We start from the raw sequence: 18,869 nt of genomic DNA, 5'->3' as shown, positions 1-18,869 counted from the left end.
AGGAGGAGAAGATGCTGAGCCCCTTGTGCTGCTGTGTCAGCCCAAGGTGTGGGTGCCCAGCACCCCCTCCCCAAGCAGCGGGCACCAGCACTCCATATCCAACTTGCACCTTGGAGGAATTAGCACCCGGCCATGCCCCCGTGGGCTGCAGGGAGCTGGTGGATGTGTTGAGCATCCCTGCATGCTTGTGATGGAGGGGACCAGCTCTACTGGGACTGGGGAGGGCTCTGTCCTGCCTTTTGCTTCTTGGGCAGCTCTCAGCGAGCCTGTGCTGGGACTCGGTTACATTCAAGCAGCTGGGTGAAATCTTGAGAAGACTTGAAAAATGCAATAAAAGTGTAGGATGAAAGGTTGCAGCTGCTCTGTCCCCCAGTGCTGAGCGCGAGGGTCAGTTTGGGGTCTGAGCCTCGTCCATGTTTCCATTAGCAGTCTGTGTGATGGGACGTGAGCTGCTTATGGCATTTGCAGATGCCACCAGGCTGGGAGAGATGCAAGAGGGCTGGAGGACAGGCTGAGATTTCAAAGCAGGCTTGGTGAACCCAAGGAATAGACTGACAAAAGGGATGCTGTTGCCTGGGGACTTGAGGAAGGTTTTTGGTGGGAGAGAGTCACCAACAGCACAGGTGCACACTGGGAGTGCGAGCCAAGCAGGTCCTGCCCCTGCAAGGCAGAGAGACCCTGAGGGAGGACTGCACCCATAGGGCTGGAGGGCTTGTTGGGGGAACGGGGCTGAGAGAGAGGACCTGCATTGGCAAGGGAGCAGCCTGATCTCTGCACCGTGGTGGCCAGTGCAGGCAAGGCTGGGGTTCATCTGCAGCAAGAGGGGTTCAGGTCAGAGTTTTGGAAATGGTCCTTGAGGCAGGAGCAGTGACATGCTGGAAGAGGGCACGGGGGAGTGTCTGTCCCCATCCCTGAAGGATCCGCATTCGCGTGTCAGGATTGATGGAGGGCTGCAGAGATAATGCTGTGGGGTGTGTGACCTTGCAGCCTTCATTTCTCCACTTCTCTGATTATTATCTGGAACTGCTGGCTCCAGCTGGGGTCAGGGCTCTGGGATGAGGGCTATGGAGCTGCTGGGAGGAGAGCTGCGCCCCCAAGGACTGGTGCTCTGAGCCAAGGGCAGAAACGGTGGGGTGATGGGGTCTATGGAGGGAGGAATGCATCACACCAACAATGCAGCTAACAGCCTTGCCAGGCACTGGGACAGCATCAGCCCTCGGAGCGGGGACCGCAGGACCACAGCTGGCTGCAGACATTGCTGTCACAGATTCCTTCTCTGCCATTCTCCGCAGTCACCGTCCGGGCACTGTGGGAACCCACTCTGTGCTTGCGTTGTCGGGGCCAGGACACGTTTCTCCACTTGTGGGTGCAAATGCAGGGTTTCGTGTTGCAGACTTTCCCTCTGCCTTCTTAAATGTGGGAGTCTGGGGAGCGCAGTGGTTAGGATTTCTTCCTCAGTGGGAGAGCAGAGCGGAGCTGGGCACAAGAACAGGAGACGTGTGTGTGCCGAATAGCTGATGCTTTGCAACGGAGTATGGATAGTGGGACTGCGCTGTCTGCTCCTTCCCCTTCCTGCTCCTGATAAGTCAGTGCCCAGGGAAATATCACTCATGTTGGCTGTATTTAATAAATTACCTCTCAGCATTTGCACTCTCTGAGGTTGTTACTGAGTTAGTGTAGCTCCAAACTCTGCAAAGGGAAAAGACGCATCAGACCCCCTGGGAATGAAATAAGCCATCCAAAGCTTGAAACCAAATATAAACCCAGACTATGCAAATCCAAGTCAAATGAACTCTGCTGCAGCCCAGACATCCCATCTGGGAGTGGGATGATCCACAAGCAACATAGCAAAGGGACTGCTTGTTTTAATGACTTTCCTCTTCCCAGAGAGAAATGGGAGGGGGGTTTCTAGAACTTGAAGGCTGCAAATGGAAATTCACAGCCTCTCCAGTGGCAGTGTGAGATTTGGGGTGCTGAGGGGCAGAGGAGGGCGGCCTGGATGAACATGATGATGCTTGCTGGCATTAAACCCTATGGATTAATGGGGAAAGAGCATGCCCTGCATCTCTGCTTTCAAATCACGGTGCAGAAATGCAGACAATCTGCCAGGCAGCTCCCCAGACACATCAGTCCTTATCGAAGCTCTGCTGCGCGGGGCAGGGCAGGGTGTTTCGCTTCACTAGGAAAGGGCACAGAGGCAGCGGGTGAGCAGCTGAGCAGCGGGGATCCGGCTTTCTGGGCACAGCAGACTGTAATTTATCTCCATGAGGAACTGAAGGGGATTTAGAGGGGAAAAAATGGCATGAAGTTAAATAGCAGTGTTGCCTCGGCATCCTTACAAATAAGCTTTACCTGCTGTTTGTTCCCATCTTGGTTGCAAAGGCCATCATTTAGCTGAACAAAGGCAAGGGAGGATGCTGAGAGCAGTTGTCAGGGAGCACATAGGGCCAGTCCCCAAGGGAGTGGGGCTGCAAAGGGGCCCTGGGACTCTTCCCTGCTCGGAGACAGCCGCCAGCCCCAGTGCCAGTGCACTCCGAGGATGCTTAGTGAGTGTGCAGGGAGCAGAGGCTGGGGTGGGCAGCACAGTTGTCTCTCAGGATGGCATGTTCCCAGGGCAGTGCATCCTGCCTGTGCTTCCTTGTGCTGAAAAGTCTTTGGGTTCAGGCTGCACTATCCCAGGAGGCGCCTGGGAGAGAGGGCAGAGCCTGGTTTTGGCATGTGGAGGGACTGGCCGTGTCCAGTCCATGGCCGTTTGGTGTTTCTGCATGTTTCCACGCTGCTTTGCCTGTGGTCTGCCTCTGGCTAGGACTCTGGGGTGCCATTGCTTGGAAGACTTCAGAGGTGTCCAAGCCTGCCTTGGGCTTTGCAGGCTGAGTTATAATCTTGGCTTTCAGACTGAGCAGTTCTTAAATCAAGCCTGTCTGCTTTGTCTGTCTGCAGTACTGGGGATTTCCTAACTTCCACTTACATGTTGCAGCCAGAGTAATGTTACGTACATCCGCCAGGGGCTCAGACAGGTGCTCTAACCTCCAGCTTGACCTCCAGCCCAGCCCTGGGGAGCTTCCAGGCAATCTCTTTGGGCAAGGACCCTTCAGGACACTGGGGGAAAACCACTTTTGAAGCCAGGGTCTCTCTCTGCCCTTAGCTGGCCCCAAAGCTGTGGTCCATCAGGAGGTGGGCATGGACATCTGTATATATTCTTTTCAATATTTAAAGGAGGCTTAAAAGAAAGATGGGGACAGATTTTTTAGTAAGGCCTGTAGCGATAGGACAAGGGGTAATGGTTTTAAACTAAAAGAAAGTAGATTCAGAGTAGATAATAAGGAAGAAATTTTTTATGGTCAAGGTGGTGAAAGAGAGGTGGTAGATTTCCCATCATGGAAACATTCAAGGTCAGGTTGGACAGGACTCTGAGCAACCTGATCTAGTTGAAGATACCACTACAGGGGGATTGGACTAGATGACCTTTAAAGGTCCATTTCAACCCAAAGTACTCTATAATTCTGCACCAAGCCACCTCTCCTGGTATGACAGATATCCCTAAAATGCATGACCCACTCCAGCACCTTGTGCCCAGGATTTACGGCCTAGCCGTGGGTTTTGCTCCCTCGGAGAGGGGCAAGATGGAGCCCCATCGCCGGGAGCCAGATGTGCCCGCTGTGTGCCAGCCAGACATGGAGCCTGGCGAGCTGTGGGGCTGCAGAGCCTGAGTGTGGGTTTCAGATTAATCGCAGGGGCAGGGGAACCTCTATTCATTCTCCGCTTCCATTCATCTGTGTCCTAGTAACGTGCTCTCCCCACCTCCTTCCCAACATAGGCACACACGGCTGGATAATGGCAGGAGCCCGGCAATCTCGGGCGCTGAATAGCAGTGTAATTACGAGGCTATAACGGCGAGCTGGAACTCATTAGCCATTATCAGCCGTTTCAGCAGGACAATGGCAGCACCCCGGGGTGCGCGGCTGCGCTGGCTCTGCCCGGCGGCCCTGCACGCTGCTCGGCAGCTCCGGGGCCAGCCCGCCGCTGACCTCGGCCCCTCGCATGGCCGCGGAGCCCAGTGGAGGGGGGCTTTGGCTCCGGGGGGGAGAGGATGGACTTTGCATTCAGCCCCTCGGGCGGTGTGGGGCATTCCTGCTCCCCGGTCCCGCTGCCAGGGCTGGGGGTTGTAGAGCCCTGGGTGCGGGGTCCTGCCCGCGCACCGCAACCTGCGCCGGGGTGGCAGCCTCCTGTCTCTGCCCTGCCCTGGCTCCAGCAGCTCCTCCTGCCTTTGACTGCCTCCCCATCCTGTAGTTTGTTTGTTTCCTCTTTATTGCCGCATCTGCATTCAGTGCAGGCATCGGGTCTCCAGTGTGAGAGCCCTCCCTGGGCTGTACGTTTGCGTGGGCATCCTTCATCCCCAGGACATGCCGTGGGCAGATTGGCCTCCTGGCCAGGATTGCACACTGCCGTGCTCCACACTGCTGAGGGGGGAAGGCTCACTCCTGCCGTGGGGTGCTGCCCAGGGACTCCCAGCTCTGCAGGTTGCGAGTGGGTTCCAGGGGTGACATTCCCTCTCTCCCTACCGTGCTCATAGCCTGTAATGCCGAAAGGCACTGCAAAGTGGAGACTGCCACGCGAAAATCTCTGCAGCTCCCAGCTCAATATGTTTTAAAGCAGGATAATCCTGGCAGGGGCATGCTGGAGAGCGTGGTGGGGGAGAGCTGAGGAGGTGTAGCCAGCAGGCTGGGAGCAGACCCCCTGCCACGTGTGGGTCCAGCTGTGGGGCATACCTTGCCTTGGTGCTGAGCAGAGCCTGAGCTGGACAGCAGCCATGGGGTGCGTGTAGGTACCCCACGGGCTGCCCTCTCCCCTTATTTCCACTAGCGAGGCAAGCAAGCCAGGACAGCATCTCCCTTCTGGCTGGAGTGCTTGTCCCTGTGCTCACCCGGGACTTTTGCATGAGAGAGCAATGCCAGGAGAAGCAGCTTGTCCTGTGCAAGCATCTCTTAGCAGATGAAATTAAGGGTGGCTCATTCTCCAGGCAGAAGGTGTGAGGTGACTGCACGCTGAACCAGTCATGATGAATGTGGGTGACCTGCAGCTTTGTGTTTGGAGGGATCCTGCTTTTCTAGGGAACAGTTGTTTGCTTTCTTATTACCCCTGTCCTCTCTAAGCCGCTCTGTGTGTTTGGGATGACCCTACCAGGTGTTTGCTATGTTTCCAGAGTGGGGTGATATGCACCCAGCCAGGCAGCTGCTGGTGTCACTGGGCTGCTTATCACATTGCTGAAGGCTCTGAGGCTTCTGTCCCAGTGTGGGCACAGGGAGATGGGGGAACCGGGCAGCCCCTGCTGCTTTATGGTCCATGAAAGATACCAGCTTACATGCTCCTGCCCAGACAGATTTCTGTGTGCCCAGTGCTGCTGGCTGTTGAGGATGAGGGTCCTCTCTGGAGCCAGCGGCCAACCCTGTTGTTCTCGGTGAGAGACACAGAAATGCAGCAGCCGCTGCTGTCCTTTGGACCATCTCTGCCGTTTCTGGGGAGCTACTGGGGAGTTGCAGTGCCTGGCCACCTCCTGAGCACTTCTTGCTGATCTCTGCCTCTTCTCTCTGCAGGGAGCTCAACGGCAACAACATCACGCGCATCAACAAGAATGACTTTGCTGGGCTGAAGCAGCTCCGTGTCCTGTGAGTTCCTGGTGAGGGGCTGGCTGCCCCGACCTTGGCGGGCACCGTGCTCAGCTTGTGGCCTCTCCTGGGGCTGGTAGAAATGATGCTGAGCCCTTTTCTGGGCATCTGCTGGCGGGGCTGGAGGGCATCTGCATTGGACTGAGCATGGTGGGCTTCCAGCTGGAAGGGAGTGGGCACAAAGAGGCCAGGTTGTGTTGAGGGGATGGTGGGAGTGAGGCGGCCCTGGGTCCAGAGGAGCATCTGGGACATCACTGGTGAGATGGGGACACTGAGGACTGCCTTTCCAGAAAGCTGTCCCCTTCTCTCCACAGGCAGCTGATGGAAAACCAGATCAGCCTGGTGGAGCGTGGAGCGTTTGATGACATGAAGGAGCTGGAGCGGCTGTGAGTGTCCGGGCATGGAGGCGGGTCGGCGAGGTTGGGTTTAGTCGCAGAAAGCATCCTTTACTTTTTGCCTTAAACCATAATGTATCGGTGCTGTCTGACTTCAAACAGCTTCTCTGCTGCACAGCGGTGGTGTTTTACAGTGTGGGAAGCAAACCTATTTCTGTTTCTATAGATCTTAAAGTCCTTTCTGATGCTTTTGAGGTGAGGGGCAGGTTAAACACAAATCACTCTCACTATTATCAGCTGCATCCCATGTGTTAGCGAGGGAGCCGTAAGTTCCAGTCCACTACTCAGTAAAACAGCTCAGCATTTTAAAAATCCTGAGCTGTTCGAGCAAATATGAGGAGCTGAGCGAGCAGCAGGTTAACAGTGCAGTTAAGCAGCAATCAGCAGTTAGCAGCCTGGAGTCCTGTCTGTGTGTAATTACAATATTGTGAGTAAGTCTATTAATGCCCTGTTGGTTGCCCTGGCCTGAGGGTGCCATGGGTGGGCCAGGGGTGCCCTCGCCAGGTGGGATGCTCTGCTCTAATGACCCCTCCGAGTGAGCCAAAGTGCCCTAGCTGTGTCCAGAGCTGCCAGCTGGGTTGCAGGGGGGGGGTGATTGCTTTCCTTCCAAAACCCTGACTCTTTCTTCCTTCCCTGCAGCCGGCTGAACCGCAACCAGCTGCACACTCTGCCCGAGCTCCTCTTCCAGAACAACCAGGCGCTGTCGCGGCTGTGAGTACCCTCCGTGCCGGTGGGGCTCCCCTGCCCAGCCGTGGCGTGGGCTCGCTCACGGGGCTGCCGCAGGTTTTGGAGGGGACTGACATCCTAGGGGGGGCTGCTTTGGGGAATTGGGCTGGAGGTTGCTGGTTTCTTGTCCCAGTGAGCACCCAGTGCGTGGCAGGGGAAAGCACCATGTTTCTGGGCGAGCTGAGCATGCATCATGGCAGGGAATCAGCTTTGTGGCAGTTCTGAGACCGGTGCTGTTAAAGACGGTGTTAAAAGCCCTTGCAGTGTGCAGGGATGTGGGAGGAGGTGCTGGTGGTTTGGGCTGAGCTGGGCTATGCTGGCTGCAGAGGTGCTGTGAGCCCCGCGGCCTCCTCTCTGGGTGCAGATCACAGGCTCTGAAGTGGGGTGCCCTTACCCCCCTGGACCAGGTTGTCATGAAGGAAGGGTGAAAGAGGATGTCCCCAGGGGGTCCCATTCTGCCCAGAGACCTCCACAGGGCCCGGAGAGCCCCACGGCCCTGCTCTACAGCTGCCTTTCTGCTGGTGTCTGAGGCAGCCTGGGGAAGAAGTGAAAAGCCCTGTCCGAGGCAGATCCAGCCCGTCATGGCTGCTGCCCCCTCCCTGCCTGCCCCTGTCTCTGCCTGACCCTCTGCACCTGCAGAAGCACCCCCAGGGACTGTCTCCTGTCGTGCAAACCCCAATTCTGCACACCCCTCTGCTCCTCTTCCCTCTGTACAGCAGCAGGCTGCCTGGGGAGGGCTGCTGGCATTTGATAAGTATTCACTTTTCCATATTGGCTTTCCCTTGCCCGGGGCTGCTTTGCTCAGGCAACAGTGCCATCAGCACTGCCAGCATTGCTCAAACTGCAGGAAATCCTCTTAACAAAGTGTTTACCAGCTCTCAGCTATGTCAGGCACCTCGTACATTGGGAAGGGAGCTGTAAGGAGGAGAAGGGTGTATGCCGAGCTGGGGCTGGGTGCACTCTGTCACTCAGAGAAGATGCTCACACCCTGTGGCTGATTCGCAGTGTGAAGGAGCAGGGCAGTTGTGGCCGGGACACGAGGTCTCTGCTTACTGCGTCTTGTATCTCCATTTCTCGGCTGTCAAATGAGGATGCCAGGTCCCTGCTGGGGCAGGGTGGGAGTGGACGAAATAACTGAATGGGCTGAGACATTGCCAGGAACAGGCACGGCTGTGTTGGGGCCAGGCAGCCCTGCCTGTGCAGGCAGGTGATGCTGGTTTCTTCCGACAGTGCCAGGGAGTCAGTCCTGGAGTCCAGCCGGAGGCGGTGTAATGAAGGGTTAAAACGCTGTGTGGGTTGCCAGCGTGGGATGTGTGAAATGGTGGACCTGCGCCAAGGATGGGCCTAGGTAATGGCAGCTGATAGCACAGGCGTTCAATTAATTATCAAATGGCATTTGTTGAGCTCAGCTGTGCCTTATCATGGCGCCAGCAAGGGCCCATCCTCCTCCAGCCACCCGCTGCATAACAGAAACACGGTCGAGAGAATTATTTTACGAACATTAATGTTTCCCTTTTAATCTTCTCTAGATTTTAATATCAGGCTCTTTCAAAAATCAAACCCCAGCGATTCACCGGGGAGATGCAGCAGGGCCCCGCCCAGGTGGGCCGTGCAGTGTGCCCCTCCGCAGCCCGCGGGCTCGTGCGGAGCTGGGTCTGTGCCAGGATGTGCCGGGGCCATACGTACCCTCCCATGGTGTGCACATACTGCTGTGGGTGAGCAGGGCTGTGCAAAATGCTCCTTGCAGCCACTCCATGTACAGGTGCATTTCAGCCTTTGCCTGTTGCTTCCTGTGATGTGGTGCTTGTTTTGAAACTTATTCCTCCTGCTTTGCCTTAAAACTGTTTTCTGGCCGTCTCTGCCATGACAGGGGATGCCCAGGGCAGAGCTTGTCTGGATGCACTATCACACTGGCTTAGCTGGACGTGGGAACTGGTCTGGTGCTAGTCTGACTGGTGTGGGAGGTCATAAGAATGCTCTTAAATTGCTGCAAACCTGGCTCAGGCTACAGGGATATGAGTCAGTGGGGAGCAGGTTTAAGCTAAATGGAAATCAGCTCGTCTTGTACTGAAATTGGAGCCTCTCCGCCAGGCTTTGCACTTATTTAACTGCTGAAATGTATCTGGGGGGGGGGGCCTCCCCTCCCGCTGCTCTGTGCCCCCTCCCTGCCCCAGAGGCAGGCTGGGTTGTCGTGATGGGACAGGATGGGAGGGAAGGGGATGGGAAGAGAGGGCTCTTACCAGTACTGTGCTCTTGTAGATGCTGATCTCCAGACCGTTTTCAGCAACTAGTGCAGACTTCCCCACACCCTGCCTGCCGTGGCCACCCATGGTGAGCTCCTCAAGCTCCCGAAGTACCTGCTAGGTCCTCCTGTCCTAGCAGGGCTCTCACGCTGTGATACTGGGAGGTCTTGAATTAGCAGAAACTGACTGGACAAGTCGGGCTGAGATCTGTTTAGGTGAGAAATGAGGCTGCCAGGTTTGGCAGGTGAGTGGCAGCTGAGGCAGGAAGCCAGGGGTGGATGCAAGAACCAGTGGGTGTTGCTTAGATGGGTACCTGGGTGCTGGCCTGGATGCTCCAGCCTCCTCTAGCCTTGGTCTTGATGCATCTTCAACAACACATCAGTAACACGGCAGCAGGTTAAGGCAAGTCTGTTTAACGTGGGGTCTGTGATCCCATAGAACAGTTTTCCACTGTACCTTGAGCCCCATGGAAATACCTCACAAGCACGGGCTGGGGTTGGGATTGAGAGCTGTTTGTCCACCTCCTGGGTCCAAGTGTCAAAGCTTGATCCACGTTGGTGGTGCTCTGTGGTCTTCCAGCCTGGCTCAAGCTGCAATTAGTTACTCGGATCTTGACTATAAAGAGCATTTGTGCGTCGGGATAATGGGAAAGGTTGGAGTTAAACCTGATCCGTCAGGGCTTAAATAAACTGGGGAATGGCAGGAAAGGGCCAGTGGAAAGGAAACCTCAAATGAGGGAGTGGGGGAGGTGAGACGCTTGGAAAGGAATGTTTTCCCCTCAGTATTTGGGAATATTGAGCTGATGCCTGCCCAGAGCCCGTCTTGGTCTGAGATGGTGGGGTGGGAGGAACTGTGCCCGTGCCTTGGCCGGGAGGCAGGAGGACTCTCCCTTATTTATATCCGCTGCAATGAGTGGATAACTCATTAAGCAGTCCCGGTGGCTGGAAATGGTGCTGATCTGAGGTTTCACTGGAGAGCACCTGACCCCGGCGACCCCATCTCAAACTGGGTTTAATTAAACTGTCAGCACTGGACGGAAGAACAAAGCGTCGTGGGCTTGGGGGGGCTGAGGTCCCCCCCACAGCTCGCTGGGGACAAGTGTGTCTCCTGCGAGGTGGAGAGCTGAGAAAAAATGTATCTTTCCTTCTATCGAGGAAAATTACCCAGGCAAGAAGGTGACCTCCCTCTGCTATTGCACTGCCCGGCGCTGGTCCCCAGTGCCCCACAGCTGTACGTGTCTTGGCTCAGCTCCGGTGCCCCTGTGCAGCCCTGCGGCACACCAGGAGCCGGGTGGGTGCTGGCAGACCTCACTTCAGCTCACTTTTCCCCCTGGATTCCCTTGGGAGGCGGAACCAAAGCTCTTGAGTTTCTCTGCTCCCTTGAGAGGGATGAGGGAACGATGGGAGAGGAGTTTGGTAGCCTTGTCTCCCTTCTCTCCCCACCTTCCTTTAAAACCTCCTCCTGAAGCTGTTTCTAAGCCCCTTTGGGAGTGCTGGGTGGGGGATGCGAGGAGGAGAGAGAAGGCAGGGATGGCCGTAGCAGCAGGGTGAGAACAGAAACGCTGTGGGTGCATCGTCAGGGAGGCAAAGACGTGGGCTGTCGAAATGTGCTAAAGGCAGCCAGGATGGCTATAAATAAATGGTTTTCTCCAAGGCAAGACGAGCTGGCATGAGGGAAGAGAGGAGTGGTGAGTGGTTGGCCAAGGGGAGCTCTGGAGAGATGCTCCTGCAGGGGAGCAGTGATCCCAGCTGGATGTATCTCCTCTGGAGCTGCTGCCCAGAGGTTTCCTTTGCCAAAAGCTGCAGCAGCCATTCCATGCTGGGCAGAGTGGGAGCTGAGAGAGGATGAGCAGAGAGTGGGGAAAAACGTCCTGTTTCCAGAAGGAGGAAGATTTAGGACATGGGCTGTGGACTGTCAGTTCCTGTTGGACCCATGCCAGCAAAAATGGTGGAGGAGACGGTTCGGTGTCCAAGCTGGCAGCCAAGCCCAGGGGTCAGGGCCAGCGGTGCTGCTCTCTGGTCTGTAAGGGCAGAGGCTCCCTGGAAACAGCATTAACATCTCAATCAGGACCGGTGGCTTTCTGAGCCGGGGACATGTGAAATGCTGTAGGAGCTGGGGAAATGGTCACACTCCTAGGAGACTCTTCTGCGGCTGGAGCCTGCAGAGGAGTAGCGATGCTCTCTGCTTAATTCTGTCTGGGAGCTGAGACGGAGACCAGGGGCTGATCCAGACACCCCTGGACCAGGGGTGTTTAAAGACCTGGGCAATGAGGGAGTTTAGAGCTGAGTTGCAAAAAGCACCTGAGGTGTGTGGCTTGGGCAGGAGGAGTTTTGTTCTGGTGAGCTCTGGGGCAGATTCCTCACACCATCCCTGCATCTGGCCAAAGCCAGCCCTAATTGCCTTTAGAAAAGCAGGCAGAGAAAACTGGAGCGGTGCGAAATAGCTTGAGAAAATGCAAATTGCATCCTTCAAGGAGGAGAGGACCGCAACCACGCGGGAGGAAGCTGTGAGCTGAGTAGTAGCAAAACAGGGTGACAAGTGAAAAAGGAGCTGTCGGAGAAGGGAATAACAAAACAGGCCCAGCTCGGATGGGGCTGGCTGTGCGTGGGAGGTGTTGCTTGCGAGACTGTACCAGTGACTGTTCCTCTTGGCGCTGTGCTGGGAAAACCCCCGGATAGGAAAGGGAGAGATGGAGAAACAACGGAACAAAAACGTGAGCTCAGTGGCGGCTGGGCAGAGGAGCGGTCCCGTTCCTCTGCGATGGGTGGCTGTGCTGGTGCTGGGCGGGAGCTGTGGGTGCGGGGAGGATGCTTGCCGGGGAATGTGGGTGCTGGAGCTCTGCTCCCCTCCTGACCAGTGGGACTCACCTGCCTGAGACCCAGTTTTGATCTGGCGAGGGGATATTCGGTGCCTGCCTGCGTGTTGGCTCCCTGGAAATCCTGCTGTGGTGGTGGGCTGGCTCTGGCTGTGTACCGGCTCTCCCGTGCCAGACACCCACCCTGTCCTCCCACGGCCACTGCTGTTGGGGCTTTGGCTGAGGTTTGCTACCTCCAGCGAGGTTTTGTGCTCGTTCTGCAGCCGGCGGGCTTGACGCGCGCCTGGGAGCTTTCAGCCGCTGTGTGGGAAGGGCCCTGTGGGCACGGCGTTGTGTTTTCATCTCTCCGTGCTGGAGCGCAGTCACTTCAGCTCCCCAGGCGTGTGTCCCTCGGCTGCTTTGCTCTTTGCACAGATGTGGGCGTGCTGGTGTCCTTGCAGAGAGGTCCACGGTCCAAGAGCAAAGTGCCAAAGTTGGAGCAGAGAGCAGCTCCCCTGTCCCTGTCCCAGGGAGCAAACCTCCCTGCTTCCCCTTCCCCAGCATCCTGTGTTTCTGTCCCAGTTCCCCCCTCTGGCAGCATACCCCTCCCCTCTCTGGGTGAGGGCCAAGTGTCCCTGCTGTCACCGTGCCCACATTTTGGCCATTGTCCCCTCGACTCCGGGTGCTGTACCCCCTCGCGCTCCCTGACAAAGCCCCTTCTGTCAGGGACGGAGCGGGACTGGGGGGGCGTCGGGCTGGGACGTATCCCCCCGAATACCAATCAGGAGGGGGAGCGTGTTTACCCCGGCAGCTGGGGGGGCACTGCAGGGTCTGTGCACCACGAGAGCCCCCCACCAGCCGGGGGACGGGGAGGGGGAAGGAGAAGGGAGGCCTCGCTGCAGCCCCCGGGAACAAAGAGTCAGTGTGGCTCGTGACAGCTCTAAGGAAACGCAGGAAAACAAATGTGCCACTAATAGGTGGGGAGGTTACCCAGGGAAAGATGCTGCCAGGCGGGCAGCCCGCAGGCGGCGAGGGGCTGGGGCTGAGGCTGGCACCCCCAGCCTGGGGTAGCGGGGCTCAGGGGGCTGCAGTGGGGCCAAGCCGGGGCGGGTTTGCATGCCCTTGCGCTGCTGTCCTCGTGGGGACGGCATTCTTAGGGGCATGGCAAGGATGTCTCTAGATCTTTGTGCTGGGTGTCACTGTTGTGCAGGGAGCTGCTTGCTGCCTGCTTGCTCACCCCTTCTTCCTCCGCCATTAACATGCCATGGACCTCAGCTTATTTTTGGGGCCCCAAAAAGACTCCCAAGGGGATCCTGAGTACAGCCAAGCCTCAAAGTCATTAAACGCTTTTCAAAGACCTTTTTATATTTAAGAGCTCCCATAAGATTTTTGGGACCTGACTCGCAGTCTCCAGAGGCACAGGAGTGCCAGGGTGAGAGTCGCTGCCGTGCCCTGACCTGACACCAACCAGCCTCCCCCTTCACTTCATACCAGCCCGAGCGCCCTCCCACCAGGGTGATGGTGCAGACCCTGCATGGGGGTGCCCTGGTCCCTGGCTCTATTCTGTGCTATTATCCTGCCGGTGAGCCGAGGCTGCCAAGAGCGAGCATTGCCAGCCGGCTGCCTGGAGATAATCTGCCTCCTCCCTCCGTGCACCCCGTTGTGCTCCTGACCCTCAGCTGCCTCTGGCTTTCTGGGTGTTGAGCTGCTTCCAAGGTTTCCCTGGCGATGTGCAGGGTTGAGCCCCACTCCCGGAGCTCCCTCCTCCAGCCACCAGCTCCACCAGGTGTATCCTTGGTCTTGCTTCGGGTGCAGGCTTGGGTTTAGCTTTCGTAACATTATTAAAGCAAAGGGGTCTGGGTCTGTAGTGAGGTGCAGCATCCAGCCCCCTGCCCCTTTCTGCAAACTGCCCCCCTTCACGTGGCATCGTGACGAGCATCCCTGCCCAGCTCCCCGGTGATCGCTGTTGCACCGGCAAATGGGAATTTGCAACCCATGGGAAAAAGCGATGGAAAATCAAATCTTTCTAATGCTGGGCAGCGGTGCTAATTACACAGTCATTAAAACACAGGGGAATTATTTATTCACTCCCTGCCTCACAGCTCATTGCCTGTGTTGTGCCCTGTTCACCCCTTGGCCACCTTTGGCCCCCAGAAAGACTTAAAAGAGCACTCAGAGGAGCCAGTCCCTTTGTCCATACTTTTGGGAGCAGAATGAAGGCATTTCCTCTTGTTTTCACAGCTCAGATAATAGAAAGGTTTGAAGCAATTTTAGAGAGTTGTGAGCAGAATTAGCCTTTGGTAATTTGACTTCCAAGATGTAGAAGGAAAAAAGTCTTATGCGGTGATTTTAGGGTAAGTTACAACTTGGTATCCCTGCACGTGTATCCCACAAACATGTTAATGTGTGGAGCCAGGTAATTAACCTGCCTTTGCTGGTGATTCCCCTTTGGGTGGGTGCCGGACCCCCTTGTCTCTCCTGCTGGGACTGCCGTGAAAAGAAGCTGTGAGTGGTTTCCAGCACTGCTTCCAACAGCTGCATGCAAGGGTGCCTGTGCCACATCCCTTCCCTGCTGCTCCCGAGGTGCCTGTGCTGCTGTTGGTGTTGGTGCTGGACCGTGCAGCCTGCAGCCCTGGTGCCGGCTGCTTGGCTCGGTAGGTGCCAGCTCCTTGCCCAAGCAGGCTGCTCGTGGCACCGGGATGCTTTACCTGTGCTAAAGTGCCGTAAAGACCAAACATGTATGAGTGTGAGTGGGGGAGATGCCCCTTCTCACACCCCAGGGGTTTCCTGGTGTGACAGGGCTTGTAGGCATTGCTACGGGAGGCTGTCCCTCCTGCAGGGGTAGGTTGGCGGCATCCCAGTTTGGAGGGCCCGTTTCCGTTTCCCCGTGCGTGCCGATCGGCATCCTTGCACAAGCGCAGGGCAGCTGCCTGCGCAAAGAAACCTGGCTGGCAGCATGTTGGGGGTGGGTTTGGGGAGGTGGGGATTCATTTCCCAGATTCTCATTTGTGTTAAATTAATTATCATCCCAGGCTTATCCTCACTTAACCAGCGAGACGCAGGCATCTGTGGTTGGGACGCCCACCCCCCTGCCAGAGCTAAGCAGCATATGGATTAAGGGGTCTTACTGGCTACCTCCTCCGGCCCCTCCGTGGTTCTTGCATCCCCCTTTGCCCCCAAGGCTTCAGTCCCCATTTGTGTCTGTATTTCCCTTCAGGACAGGAAAAGCTGGATTAATTTTTACTGCTCCCAAGGGAGTGGTTGGTAACTGAAGACATCTCACTGTCTTGCTTTCTGTAAACCAGGAGGTAGGAAAGGTTTAAAATGGTTTCCTCAGCGCTCCCTGCTTTCTCCCCATCTATCCCTCTGATGGGGGAAGGCTTTGGGGGCAGAGCTGCTTGAAGAGAAAGTAAGTTGCTCAGACTTTCTCCAAGCTCTGGGGCTGAACGAGAGAAGTTTCTCCAGGAGATGCAGGTAAGAAATGCTCCACCATCCTCTTGAGTGTTTGGGAAATTATAATTTCAGGATCCCATGGAGGAGTGAGGAGCCTTAGCCCTGTTGCACAGACAGAGTATTAAATGTGGAAGGTGTGTGGAAAGCACAAAAAAGTGCCTCTCAGCTTGGAGCTGGGATAGTCCTCCATCCCCAGACCCCTCCTGTGCCAGCAATGGGAAGGAGACCCAGGAATCCTGGCCCTGCATCCCCACCTCTCTGCCTTCCCATCTCTGGTACAGCACTCAAAGGGGCTTTTGTCCAGCTCTGAGCCCCACAGGTGGGTGGGTGCTTCGTCCCCCCTGCCAGCCCCCCCACTGCCTTACCCCTGGGCTGGGATGCTTTTTCCCAGGGGCCGGCATTGGTCCATTGCTAAGCAACACGGGCTTGCCAGTTGCCTCAGCAACGGAGGCCTGGGGATGCGGGGACCCCTTTTGGGGTGTTTGCCTGGAGGTTGGGGATCCCGCTTGCCGTGGACCGGCACATACCCAGCAAAACGCGCAGCCGCGGGTTTTGCTGGGTACATGCTGGTCCATGCCAAGCATGGTGGAAAAGCAAAATCAGTGCATGCATGGCACAGGGTGTAGGGTCTGGGTGCAGGTACCTGGCATCAGGGTTTCACTCCAGGGATGCTCTGTTGCAGCTGCTCACCGTTGCAGAGCCAGGTTATTACTGCCCAGTGATTGCCACTTAATTACTAATTACTAATCACAGGGATGAAGTCAGGGCGGTGTGTTGGTGGGGGGATCTGTGCTTGTGGGGTAAATGGGAGCAAGCAAGCAAGGGGGCTGGCAGCATTCCCGGGACGCGGCGGTGTTTCCAGCTCTTGCTGTCTAACCAGAGGCATTTCCACCTCCTGGTGTTGCCATCCTGCTCCAGCTCGCTTATTCTCTTCCCCACGGGCGCAGCATGTTGCTCATTCCTGCATCCTACGATTTCACAGCATCCCCGCAGCCGGGTGTTAATGAGATTAAACCCAAGCTTTAAGATGTCTCTCTCTATCTTTTGCCATCCAATTACACAGCCCGCATGGTATCTGATTGCCTGCAAGAGGGGAGGACTTGGAGCTGACTGGGATGGGAGGATGCAGCTGGTCTTTCTGGGTATCAGCCCTGTTGTGCCGAGTGGTTTTCTTTTTCTTTTTCTTTTCTTTCTTTCTTTTTTTTTTTTTTTTTTTTTTCAGTCCCCCCTTGGCTGTGAGCTGCTCTGTTTGGCTTTTTCATCACTTCTCTCGATGTGGCGGCTGGGCAGAATTTGTTTAAATTAACTGCTTGAATGGCAGCGTTTGTGTGTGTTGGTGGGGGGGAGCTCAGACAGCACCAGAATGGATGAGAGGGATTAAAGGTGCCTAATGGCTTCCAGATGGGCATCCTGGACTGGGAAACACCCCCACAACCCCAACCCCAGCTGAGGGCTAATGGCAAGGAGTTCGGAGCCGGGATGCTACAGCAGACGGCTGCCTGGCTGTCCTGCGGCAGGGTGCCTGCTCTGAGTGTGTGCCTGTGGGACCGGGTTGCCCTGAGGCTCCTGGGGTGCTGGCTGCTTCTACGCTGCCTGGCTGTGCCCGAGGTGAGCAGGCAGATGCACTGCAGGAGCTGCCTTCCTCTGCTGGCCCAGAGCACGGGATGCAGCAGGCTCTGCTCTCCCCACTGCGGGCTCTGAGAATGCAGGGCTGGGGACAACCGCTGCGTGCGAGTCCGGCTTTTGGAGGTGCCTCAGCTCCGTCATTAGCTGACGCTGCAAATACAGCCTGCTGCGGCAGCATCACCAGAGTGGCAGTTTCTGTTCAGCAGTTATGGTTACGATGTGAGGAATGATAATATTTAGTCTTTGGTGCCCTTCCCCCGGGCTCTGGGGTACCCCAGGGTGCTCGCTCAGACTGACGTCCCCGCTGCTGCAGACATCAGCATATTTTTTTTTCATTTACAGCTGAGAAAACTGAGTCTCAGACACAGGAGGTAAATTGCCTGCATGGCCCTGCCCGTTGGATTTCCCAGACCTGTAAGGATGAGCGACATGGTGACAGCCCTCCTCAGCTCTCCCGGGGCTGTGCCTCCTACCTATGGCCATGTTTCTCCTCCAGACCTGCTACACGGTGCCAGGGCTGCACGTTCACAGCCTATCTGGTGACAGTGCCTGGACTGGAAGCACGTCAGTCCCAGGCAAGATGATGCTTGGAGGAGCGAAGGACTGCTGGGGAGCGATGTCACTGGCGGGGACGGCAGGGCTGCGGGCAGGGTCATTGCTTGTGAGCTTTATTAATGGCTGGGAGCAGGAGCGGGAAGTAAGCTGTGAGCTGGCTGGCGGCTGGGTGGAGTATCACCTGTGCTGTAGGATGGCTCATCGTTTCCCAGGGGATTTAAGCTTCTCAGGAGAGTGGGCTGCAGAAGAGCCCATTGGGTTTAATGGGAGTGAATGGTACCTTTTGCTACTGAAAGCTGGAAAAGCCCTGTTCCTGGTGGGAACAAGCCTGCTCACCCTGCAATGGCTTTTTGTGAAGGCAGCAGGTTGCTCCAATGTATCTGGCTGCATCCAAGCAGATGGCCAAGCCGAGGGATGAGGCAAGGCAGAGGAGAGGAGACCCATGTCAGCGCTCCTGATCCAGAAGGGCTGTGGCAGAAGGTGAGGACCAAGGAGGATCCGGGCAGGGGGCACATGGGGCAGTTGGGAAGCACTGGCTGGCCTCCCTCACCTGCTGACCATCTGCTGATGCTCTGCCTGCCAGCCCTCCCGGCCCATCCTTGGCCCCACATCCCCCCGGCTCTCATTTCCTTCCACAAATATTGAGAAAACAAATAGCATCGCTGAAAGGAGACGTCCCCGTGTCCCTCTGCACACAACCGCCTCCCCAGGGAGCCGTGCAGGTGGTGACCCTGCATTCCTCAGCCTGAGGGTTAACTGGAGAGAAAGCAAATATTGGCTTCTCCGGGGGCCACCCCAGCCCACACCCACAGCCAGGGCTGCCTCTTGCCGGAGGAAAGTGGCTTGCAGGGTGGGCACGTCCTTATCCTCGGCAGGAACCTGGCTCTTCGTGGTGGCGTGAGGTCCCCGCCATGGTCTAACCTCACTCCTCTGGGCAGGAGGTGCCCTGGCTTGGCAGGAACAAGCAAAGCCACTTGAGTGACGAGGGTGAGCCTGTGCCGGGCACTGGCTGTGGTGGGCCAGGGGCATGGCTGGTGTGCTGCCCAGGCTGCCTGCCTCTCTGCCCATTGCCACATCTGCCCCTGGGACGTGAACATGGTTTTGTGGCCCAGTGCTCCACAAAGTGTGGGACCCATGTTGGTGCCAGGAGCCTTTGCAAGTCCGTCATTCCCCAGGACAGGATCTGGCTTCAGTGGGGTCCAGCACTGCGAGTCCTCCCTCTCCCCATCCTTCTTCACTCCCTCCCTCCCAGTCTTGTCTCTTAGCAACTGCCCCAGGACTGGGGCTGTGCAGGGAGGGATGTGACACTTTCCATGCATCAGTCACTTTGCCACCTCCAGAGTGACGGTGAGATCATTAACCCCCCCAGCACTGGTTGGGCCAAGGCAAGTGATGATAGAGCATCCCTGCG

At 56.6% G+C, this 18,869-nt stretch overlaps 1 protein-coding gene across 1 annotated transcript in view; it reads left to right on the top strand.

The window, feature by feature from the left end:
- Positions 1–18,869, top strand: part of SLIT1 (slit guidance ligand 1) — a 60,416-nt gene that overhangs the window by 6,987 nt on the left and 34,560 nt on the right. Inside the window, exons 2-4 of the mRNA XM_086617008.1 lie at positions 5,595–5,666; positions 5,981–6,052; positions 6,701–6,772. Of these exons, the coding sequence (XP_086473134.1) occupies positions 5,595–5,666; positions 5,981–6,052; positions 6,701–6,772 (216 nt within the window). The remainder of the gene's footprint in view (positions 1–5,594; positions 5,667–5,980; positions 6,053–6,700; positions 6,773–18,869) is intronic.

This window comes from Tauraco erythrolophus, chromosome 9 (assembly GCF_009769465.1).
Source record: "Tauraco erythrolophus isolate bTauEry1 chromosome 9, bTauEry1.pri, whole genome shotgun sequence".
Taxonomy (NCBI): Eukaryota; Metazoa; Chordata; class Aves; order Musophagiformes; family Musophagidae; genus Tauraco; species Tauraco erythrolophus.
Note: the sequence above shows the minus strand (reverse complement) of the source record. Positions and strands in the feature narration are given on the sequence as shown.